Below are 11,114 nucleotides of genomic sequence, written 5' to 3'. Positions count from 1 at the left end.
TATCGACCCATTTTAGTGGGGCAAATGGTAGCTTCACAAAGATAAGGCATGCGGTAGCTTTCAGATGCTAGATCTATAGAGTAAATCCTACCTTTCCATATATAAAAAAAGAATTTTTTGCATATATACCCTCCTACATATATAAAATTACATAAATACCCTCATAAAATTACTATTTGCATTTATATCCTTTTTTTTGTAAATGTACCTATACCATTAAAAAATAAACGGCTTAAAACTAAAATAACTGAAATATCCTTACAGATAGATATGCAAAAAAAGTCATAAGGGTATATAAACAAATAGCAACTTTACGAGAGTATTCATGCAATTTCTCATATTTAAAAGGGTATGCATTTAAAAAAATTATTAATAAAAGATTAGAACTCGGCTGGAACTTACTAAATCTATTATGATTCAGTTGAATTGACAAGTCAAAAAAGGATTGAGCTAGATTGTTAATTTTTTTTTTTAAGATCATGATCCGGTCAAATTGGAATATTAGATGATCATTTCGATAATATTATTTTCTATTTAATTTTGATATCATTATCATTATTGAATATATGACATCTATATATTCTTCATTATTTTTAAAAGATTGAAGTATATCAAATTTAAATTAATTATAGATGCATAGATTAGTGAAATATTTTTTAGTGATTTATAAATATTGAGTTGTTGTTTGTTTTTGAGGTGAGAATTTTATAAAAGTAATATAATTCATTCTATAAGAGTTCATATTAACACAAAATCATGTGGTATAAGAATATTAATTTTTTTCTCACCTTTTTTTTATTAAGAACAACCGAATTATCTTTACTAAATTTTTTTTAATGGATTTTTTAAGTGTATACCCCCTAAAATATGCATAATTGCATGAATATTATTGTCAAGTTGTTATTTACATGTCTATCCTTATAAAATTTTCTTTTTGTGCATCTACCTGTAAGAATATTTCAGTCATTTCAAATTTAAATCATTTTTTTTAACAACGTTAGATGGTATGGATACATATATAAAAAAGAAAGAAAAAGAAAAGTATATATACAAAATAAGTTTTTTATGAAGATATAAATGTAAATAGTAATTTTATGAAAAAATCCATATAATTCTGTATATTTTGAAGTATTTACATAAAAAAAACTTTAAAAAAATGTACGCATGTGAGAGAATGAATAGGGATAGTAGAGAAAAGAGATTGGATTTCTTTAAAATATATGCAAAACGAGATCCAACGATTGGTACTGTAAAGGAAGATCAAAGAGCAAAAATTCTTTCGGGCGAAAGATACAAACCGAAGCCGAGAAAGAGAGGGGGTAGAGGAGACGGGATGGAGAGAGAAGGTTCGAGGCGGTGGGGTCGGCGTGCGCACGCGGTGAATAAAACAAAAAAAAAAAAAAATTGGAGCCGCCGCTTAGTTGGAAGGGGAGCGGCGCTGCCTCACCGGCGGACCCAATTAGGGGGCCGGGCTGTGACCGCCCTACAGGACGTCGTAATAATCCTCCCTTCTCTCTCTTCGCTTGTGGAGGCACATGGGTTCCTCTTCGAAGCCCGGGAAGGGAAAGAAACGCGAGCTCAGCGATCACATACTCACCCTCCAACGACGCCTTCACGAGGCTCTCTCCCTCGGAATCAAGTATGCGCTTGTCTCCTTTTCATGCACTTTCTTTGCTGAACTTCCCCTTTTCTTCCGAATTCCTCCATCTAAACCCTCATTTCAGACACACAATATATTCGTCTTGATCTTCTAAATCTGGATAATTTTGCGCTCGAGTGATTTCATCCTGTGGATACTGGGTTTTGAATAGCCCCTCATTATCATGGATTAAAATTATAGGTATTTTTGAGATTGTTAGATTGCTTAGCTTAGTAATGTCCTCATAAATCCGTTTTTGATATCTTGCTGTAAGAATTTAACGTGAAGAAAATAATCTTTTCTAAGGATAACCTGCTGATATGAAATTGGGGTAACTTATCATCTTGTAGGTTGATTGCATCTTGTGAGAGTCAGGTATTGAATGGGCTTTCTTGCATCTTAGAATATTTCTGTCACCATCCTTCTATAATATCGAAAAAAATCTAATAAGTATAATTGGTTTAAACCTAAGAACTACAAGTACTTTAAATTTCATGCCTTGTGCATGGTGTATCGGATTTTGATACTTGCTGGATATGGCTACAGTACATTACAAATCTTTGGTTATCGTATTCTTGAAATTAAAAAATGACTTCGGATGCGTCCTGTATACATCTGAATACTTTGTGGATACCTTTGAAGATAAGAGGAGAGGGCTTGACCTTTCGATGATGGATCATTAATTTTAGCATTACTGTATGGAGCATGGCTTTTGATTTATTGATTTGAATAACAAGTAAATGGTAGAGTTTGTGGATTTGATATTATTGTATGGAGTATGGTTTATGTTGTAATGAAAACTTGCTATGCTTTATTTAATATGTGTAAAAAGAATATATATGTATTGGTAGATACAATGCGTCTTTGGCACAATATGTTCTATTTTTCAAGATTTCTTGTGCCAGTATATCTGTATTATGTAATATTTATGCCGTATTCCATATCTTGCACTTCAAAAGTTTAACAGGTTGCTTTCATAGGAAATAATGTTGCATCTGTCCTTGTTTATTTTTAGTTTATGTAATCTTATGCCCACATAAGTTTCTTTGTCCTTTCTTTTAGCTTATATATAACTCACTTTGATGCTTATGCCTTAATGAACTTGGCTCAGTTATGCTGTTTGAATGGATGTTAAGTTTTATTATCTAGACTAAGGTTTGAAAACTCAACTTCAAAATAGGTTTTGGCTAGACCAAATAAGTTTTGGTTTTGGCAAGTGTAGCAGTTTTGGTGGTTTCTCTCTAGTTCTGGTTATTTGGTTGCAAAAAATAAACAAATTCAGAAGTACAACTAAAGCAAAAAAAAACTAATATAATGAAGAAAAAGAATGCTGGTCAAGATTAATGTTTTTGATATCTTATCAATATATATTAGACTATGTAAGACCCTCATATGCAATATTTTGGTTGTTTCCTCAGAAAGACATATTTTGAGTGTTCTATATGATTGAGAGTTCAATATATGGTAATAAAATGTTTATGAAATAAAAATGTTATTCTGAAATATTTACTCATCTCTCTCAAATTTCTTTTTATGAATTTTAAGTTCTAGTATAGGCAACCCATGTCAAAATAAATTATTTATCCTTAATCTCTTCAGAAATTAATGTAACGGTGATTCCAAATGTTTTCAAAACCGTTTAAGTTTAGTCAAAATAAAATGCTTCCAAATAATTAAAGAATCAAAAAATTTAAATAATAAAATCATTCAACCTATATACACATTACAGTTGGCACTATATACCAACTTTGTCTAGAACTTTGAAACTGTCCCTAGTTTCAAATTGAGCCTGGGCCAGTTTTATTTTTAACTTTGGAGTTTTTGCCGCTGAATCCGGACCGAGGTCGGAGCACAACTCGGAATGACTTTGAGGTTCGCGGGAATCGAGCTGAATGGAGTGGCCGTGGTGCACTGGAGCTGGCTTCCTCTGGAGATGGCCTGCAAGAAGTCTACTTGTCGGAGAGTTTTCGATGAAAAATCCTCCGATGCCTAAGTCAGAATAGAGAGGCAATAGTATAGAAGCAAAAAATTTCAGCAGAGGGTGGTTCTCTGTGATTGATATTGCATAATATCACATATCTGAGGTCTTTCGGACTGTCCCTTCACATAGAGAAGTCGATTTTGTCGTTATCTTGGTCGGCATGATGTGCACCAATCACCAGGCAGCGGTCATTAGCACAGCTTTGGCATGGGCAGCGTATGGTACTGACCGCGTGCCGAATGTAGAGCTGCCACAACGACTCGTCGTTGTCACGACGGTCGGTTGCCAGTGCTATCAGTTCTTGTCGGCGCGTGTTGATTAGTTCCTCAGTTGGAGCACCTTGGTTGGCTGGCTTCTCGGTTGAGGCCGAAGTTGTCTACCTCGGATTGTACCGACGCTGTCGAGGTCAGTTTGGTTCGAAGTTGAGGTGGCGACAGAAATCACGTTGTCACCTCAATCGAGGACAGAATCTTTGTTAGGGGGCAATAAATGCGTCGATCCGTCTTCTCGAAGCGTCACCATATTTAGGACATCCCGAGGCTCCATTAATGGAGGGCTATCTTGAGGCTTATTACTGCAGCGATTTTGGTGAATCGCTTGCACCGTACCTTGAGCTGACACGTGGCTCAATCTGCCTTGGTAGCCAAACCGGTGGTTCGATCAGGGCCGTCTGCGCCCCTATATAAGGATGGCCCCTCCCTTCATTTTATGCTTATTGCTTCATTTGTTTTTTTGCTTGAGTGCTCAAGTGTCCAGACTTCTGGGCGGTGCTTCGACAAAGTTCCATTTTTTCGATATCGACGTCCAACGTGTTTCGCCATTTTCGGTGGATACCCATTCCTTGGCTGCTCGGCCTCTTTCTTTTGCCTTATTTTTTATCCTTCTTTCTTCATCTTCCTTCTTTGTTTCTCTGTGATTTCTACATGAGTGAAGTTAGGGTCAGTGCATCAGAGAGAAGTTGGTCGTCAGGCCATTCTTCTCAAGCTCGGCAGCCATCGCTTCTGGTTGAGCTTGAGGTCCGATCGGGCCCGAACTACAGGGTGTCCGCCCTCACATAAGGGGAAATGGACATCGCCTGAGCCCAACACTTCATTCCTCCCGAGTTGTCTTCGAGCTCGCCAGTCCTAGTGACCGGGTTACCATACCTCCTTCTCGGCTCGGCCTGTACGAGGAGACTTTGAGGGCCGGGTTGAGAGTTCCCCTTCCCTCCTTTTTCGTCCAATTGCTGAGGGTCTACTACCTCGTTCTGACCCAACTGGTCTCGAACTTCTGGCGGATCCTTGTCGGCTTTCTCTCCCTCTGCCTTCTTTGGAACATTCCCGCCTCGGTTTCGCTTTTCCAAGGATGCTTCACTTTGAAGCGGCATCCTCAGGACAACAACTGGTGGTACATTTCTCTTTTGAAAGGACACCAGTTGATTCGAGGTACTCCCTCTTCCATCCATGGATAGAAAGGGAGGTTCTTCTTTGTCTCTTTCGAGCAGCTATGGCTGTTTGAAACCGTATGGAGGACATCTAGGAGAAATTTGAATCGCCCCTAGGTTGTCTAGCAACGATCAAGGAGCCTTGGAGACAAACTTCTCCAGTATCGATTCGAGATTCCTGCCCTGCAGGAGTTGTTTGAGGAGATGCCGATCAATGTCGGTCTGAGCTTGGCCGACCCTCAGAATAAGCTTCTCCTGAATTTTTTCTATCTTTTCACTTTGTTCTATTCTTTTCTGACCTCATCCTCAATTTTGCTGCTGTTGTAGCGATGATGATTGACATGGCTGTGATCCGCAAGAAGATGCGGAAGAGGGCGGCCGCGGCATTTGAAGGCGAAGCCCCCCAAAGGAAGAAGTCCAAAGGGGAGTCCTCGTCAGCCCCTGCTACCGAAATCACTGCTAAGGTTGCTGTGGAGGCCTCGGTCCCTGCTGTTGAGGCCACCACTCGAAGTTCCTGCCGAGGCCTTGGTCCTCGAGGTCTCCCTTGAGGTGCCCGTACCTTGGGGGGAGAATGTGGAGATTGACGCCGAGGTTGAGATTGTACCGCCGATCAGCTTGGCCTCTTTGGAGGAGGTCGTCCTGGCACAACCCCGTGCCACCGCCACGCCTTCATGTCGGTTGCCCCCAGAGCCCTTGCCTTTGCTTGGTCAGACCGAGCTCGTTCGCTCCAGTTGAGCAGGGCCCCTTAGTTCTGCCCTTCACCTAAAGGATCTACGTCCCGAGGTGGTTAGTCCCAGAACCAGATTCGGCTTTGATGACCCCCAAGGTGGCGAAGGAGATGGTCCGAGCCATGCAACTTCGAACTAACAGGGATCTCATGCACTCCGTCAATATCGACGAGCTATTCAACGGGGCTTTCGCCTCGGTCATCCGGGTAAGCTTCTGACTTACAAATATTCATTATGTTCACTTCGGCAACCAACCCTTTTTTTCTCTTTTCAGTATGCTTGCGAGATCAACTATATGTATGAGTCAATCATGACGCTCACGAAGCGTGGCTCGGAGCTCCAGGCAAGGTGGGAGGTTGTCGAGGAGCTGGCCCATCTGGTCAAGGAGAGTGCGGAGGCTGCCGAGGAGCAGGCCTAGTAGGCCGAGGAGAGGGTCAAGGCTGCCGAAGACAAGATTGAGTTGGCGAAGCCCATGCCTCAACTGCGAGGACCCAGGCAAAAATAAAGGAGAGCCAACTGTCCACCACTAGGGAGGCCTTCAAAGCCGTTGAGTAGAGGGCCACAGAGCTTTTCTGTGAAGCTAGTCCAGGCCTAGTGGAAAGCCAACGAGGCAAGAGAGTATATTGCTCGAGCCAAGAAGAAGTTCGCTGAGGCCAAGGAGCTTGTCCTCCAAGCATAGTAGAGGGTTGCTAAGGCAGTCGAGGAATACTGCTCCTCGAACCAGTGCAATGACGAGTACGAGGAGAACGCGATCGACGTCTTTGCGACGAGCTTTGAGGAATGCCGAGCTTGGGCCTAGCAACTCTTGCCCGAGGTGGACTTCTCTGGCCTTCAACCTAACTTTGGTGAAGCAAGTGACGAAGACGGCGAAGGCAACGAGGCTAGTGGAAGCGGAGATGGTGGTGAGGAGGGCGAGGTCAGCGGCGGCGAGGAGGGTGAGGTCGCGGCGGCTAAGGTGGAGAAGGCGAGGAATGAAGTCCCGCGGCGAAGGCGGGGAAGGCGAGGAATGAAGTCACACCCTTTGTCTTTTTTCTTCTTTTCGCTCGGATGAACCGAGCTCGATGTACTTCTTTTGCTCGATTTTTGCCGGTGGCTCTGTGCAGCATCATGAGCGCTTTAAAGCTCTCTAGGTGATCCAGAGGATTCGAAGTGCCATCATATGGCTCTACTTAGGACATTTTGATCTAAGATGGGATTGGTTCCTTCATGATTTGCTAGTAGAAGGGGGTTCTGAGGAGAAGTTGAGGTTGTTGTTTGCCCTTGGAACTTGTCCGCTGAGGGCCTTAATTTGTTGGCCCATCTTCTCAATTCTCCTATTGAGGTCACACCTTGTTGAGGCGGGGGCTCCGCGTGGCAAGGAGATGAAAGGCTCTGAATAGAGTTATTGCCAGAATAGAGGCTTGGAGTATGCCATTTTCCATCCCGACAAGGATTGTTCGGTCGGGTGCGTCGACTTTGACGAGACTGTTTTGAGTCTCTGCCCCAAGAGTGGTGGCTGAATAGGGGCATGTGATGCGTTGGCGACTGAGAGTGGTGGCTAGGCTGATCGAATTTTGGCCGGATTGGTTTCGGTCATGCCGTTGCCTACTGCAGGCCCTAAATTGCCGTGGTGAGCACCTATATTTGCTGAATGAGCAAGTTGAATTGCTCATTGTTCACCTGCATGGCAGATTATTTCGGCGGAGTTGATTTTGGGCTTCGGAACAACCCTTGGGAGATGGAGCGCAGCGTTGCGAGGCATGAGACGCAATGCATGCTCCTCACAACCTCATGCTGATGATCTCTCCCTTGGAAACAACGTAACTGGGGGCGTCCTTCCTCTAGCACTAATATGTTGCCGCTGAATTCAGATTGAGGTTGGATCACAGCCCGGAATGACATTAAGCTTGGCGGGAACCGAGCTGAATGGAGTGGCCGAGGTGCGCTGGAGCTGGCTTACTCCGGGGATGGCGTGCAAGAAGTCCGCTTGCCGAAGAATTTTCGGCAGAGGATCCTTCGATGCCTAAGTCAGAATAGAGAGGCAACATTATGGAAGAGAGAAATTTTAGCAGTGGATTGTTCTCTGTGATTGATATTGTATGATATCGCATACCTGAGGTCTCCCGGGAGGAGAGTCGATTTTGTCGTTACCTGCATTGACTTGATGTGCACTAGTCATCAGGCAGCGATCAGTAGTACGGCTTCGGCGTGGGCGGCGTACGATACTGACTGTGCGCCAAATGCAGAGTTTCCACAACGGTCACTCGTCACGACGGTCAGTTGCCAGGACTATCAGTCCTTGTCGATTGACTCTTCAGTCGGATACGAAGTTCACGTCGGTTGGCGGGCTTCTCAGCTGGGGCCGAAGTTGTTTACCTCAGTCTATACCGAGGCTGTCGAGGTCGGTTTGGTCTGAAGTCGAGGTATCCAGTGTTTCTACCATCACTGAGTGATACTTCTAACCATGTCTTACGGGTTGCTTGGGGTAGTTTCTCACATTTGTCTTTTAGGGTTACTTTGAAATATAGCTTAAGGCTCAAAGTGGACTTGTACGGCAACCATGAGATCAAATTCCATTAATACAAAATGACACATATTGACTGCACAAAAATTGCCAAAAAATACAACTAAATGTAAAGTAACATGGAAGAACTAACTAGCTACAAGTTTGGATAAGAAACAATGCAAAAAACTGTAGTGTTTACCCATAATAATCTTGGTGCCTTAAACTTTGAAAGAACAAGTCTGATCCCAATCTGTGCCATGCTTTTGGAAGGATTTAGCAAGCCCTATATTTTTATGAAATCTCAACTAGCAGTTAATACAATCTCTATGCTTAATTATTTAACATTCCTAAACTTTGTATTTCCTTCATGCATTTCCTATGCTGAGCAGGAACCAAAACAAGATCAATCCTGAGACAAAGCCCCATTGTACTAGTTAATGAATTACCATCAAATCCCTTACTTCTAGGGTCATTAACCCCAAATTTGCTAAGGATCTTTCTCATCCTGTAGCGTAGTTTGGCAATGAAAATTTGATCACTTTTCTACATGCTACCATGCTCTTTCTATTAACTTTTCCTCTTATGATTTATAATTTGCAAGCTGAGTGGGCATTTCAAAATGAGTCGTACAAAACTTGATTGGATTGTTGTTGTTATTACTACTATTATTATTGTTATCATTATTACTGTTGAGAATAATGGTGGGCATGCCACCAGTCATTTCAGACATGACAAAACAACTATCACATATCTAATACTTAAAAAACAGTTTAAAACAGAAGAGAGGTCCAACCTTTGTTAATTAGGTCCTTCAACTTACTCAGAATACCTGCAGCACCACTTAGACATGGTAAAGTTATCTGGTTATGAGTCTGCAAGAGGAATTTAGAGAATAGAAAACCTAAACACAATGACGTGCCACATTGACATGTACCTGCACCCAATGCTCATGCTCTAAGTCTATGTTAACATATTGTGCAACCATTAAGATATAGGGCCTTCATTGTATACATATTTCCTTGAAACTGTGTCTGGGTATTGTCCTATGATAAATCAGAAAGCATGGAAACGATGCCTGATTCAGACTTGAAGAAGTTTTAGAGATCGAGTACTAAAGAATTGTTGGGTCCAACTTTTGTGTCAGAGAGAGAGAGAGAGACTTTATGACTGATTTAAACTCTAAAAGTGGGTTGTGCATGGGTAGAGAGAAGGAAAAAGAGAGGATTTGGCTCCTTTCATGACTTGTATTTTGGTAGAAAGGATGCAAAGATTATATAGGTATGGCTCCATCTTGGGTTGCATTAGTTGTACTTGAGATGGCATTAGATAGTGAACTGAGGGTCGGATAAGGTTAGGTATAGGAAAAATAGTTGTGGATGCTGTTACACTGATTTTGGTTCATAGGGTCATGGAAAACCAACTTAAGGAGTGTGCCTCCGTGGAAAACTGTAAAAAGAGGCAAGCCCAAGAAAAAATGCCAGATTGTCAGTGGTAAATCTTGACCAGATCTGGCAAAGAACATAAGGCAATCTATAAATTTACAGAGGCCAATTGCTACCCGTCCCTCTGGTTCCAGTAGTAAGTTCAAGCGATTCAAAAGTAAAATTTAAGAAGGAAGCTTTTGACATTTTGGTACATGACATTTTGTGATAAAAAATTGAATCAATGTGACATCACTCCAACTTTATTTCACATTCTCGGAATTGGATTTTTATGTTAGATGATTTCTTTTGCAGTTTTTCTAACTTTAGAGTGTATACATATTTTTTCATGTGGCAGATCTTATGGCAACAAATTGAAGAAATGGAAGTGTACGGATGCTGAAATTCAGGCACATGCTCTTAAAACAATGACTGCATTTATCAATTGTTTGTCTTTCTCTCTACTACAGCATCCTCTTACAAAGGTATTCCTGTCCTCTTTATGAAAGTAATTTTCTGTTAGAGAGGGAAGAAGAAGAATGCTTTTGGCTACTGTTATCCAAATGTGCAATTGCAGTTCTGTTTCCAGCTTGTGCTATTGGATTGTTGTTTATATGAAGATAAAGCATATATATGTATTGTGTGTGTCTATATTTATATACATATACATATATATGTATGTGTACATGTACATCTATATGTATCTGTATACATATTCCGGGTGCACTAGCTTTCGTTTTTGCCAAATTTTATGATGTTTTGTTATACTAGGTTGACATGTAGAATGCACTATGATTCATATATCAGTGTTGTATGTGGTAAATTCCCAAAGATTGGATGAAAAACTGCGAGAGGTTTATAGTTCTGCATCCTTAGTTTTTCCAATTACAAGGGAATCTAACTGGGTTGTTCCTGGTTTCTTAAGCTGAAACTATGGATACGATATGGTAAGTTTCAGTCTCCTCTTTCAGGTTTTCTGTAGGTCTCTTTCTAGCAAAGTGCCTCAATCATGAATTTCACCACCTCATGATGAAAGTCATTTTCAAGTTGTATGATGGCCAGTAGATGTTCATAAACTTTGATTGTTTACAGTTCTATACTTTATGTTTAAGGTTGACATGTCCAGAGTAGCATTGCGTATGTGCAATGCACATGTGAGGAATCATGTATAACTGTGATCTACCATCTGATTTAAATATATTTCTATAATTTATTTAACTTGATGGAGGCTGTCCCTCTTGTGGCTAGTGCACCCTCCCTCTCCTCCTCTTTCCCCTCTTAAATAGGTGGAGATAGAAGAGAAGATGTGCCTTAACAAGGATCAAAGAAGCAGAGGCTAAAGTGACATCTTAGGGAGAGAGAGAGAGAATATTTACATGTACGCCTTTCAAAAAAACACTTTTCTTTAAACCCCCTCCTTTAAATAGGCAGGAATAG

The 11,114-nt window shown here is 41.4% G+C and overlaps 1 protein-coding gene across 4 annotated transcripts in view; it reads left to right on the top strand.

The window, feature by feature from the left end:
• The first annotated feature begins 1,290 nt into the window (after positions 1 to 1,290).
• LOC103719138 (BTB/POZ domain-containing protein At1g04390) overlaps positions 1,291 to 11,114 on the top strand; it is a 30,283-nt gene continuing 20,459 nt past the window's right edge. For 2 of the 4 annotated variants that reach the window (XM_039117524.1, XM_008808240.4), the window contains exon 1: positions 10,036 to 10,162. Coding sequence is in view for 1 of the 4 variants with exons in the window: in XM_008808238.4 (XP_008806460.2) it covers positions 1,536 to 1,639; positions 10,036 to 10,162 (231 nt within the window). In the remaining 3 variants the exon portion in view is untranslated. Of the gene's footprint in view, positions 1,640 to 10,035; positions 10,163 to 11,114 lie in introns of those variants that run through there. The other 2 variants (XR_005507643.1, XM_008808238.4) reach the window with 2 other exon arrangements.

The sequence above is a fragment of the Phoenix dactylifera genome, unplaced genomic scaffold (assembly GCF_009389715.1).
Source record: "Phoenix dactylifera cultivar Barhee BC4 unplaced genomic scaffold, palm_55x_up_171113_PBpolish2nd_filt_p 000240F, whole genome shotgun sequence".
Lineage (NCBI taxonomy): Eukaryota > Viridiplantae > Streptophyta > Magnoliopsida > Arecales > Arecaceae > Phoenix > Phoenix dactylifera.
This window is presented reverse-complemented; position numbering and strand designations above follow the sequence as displayed.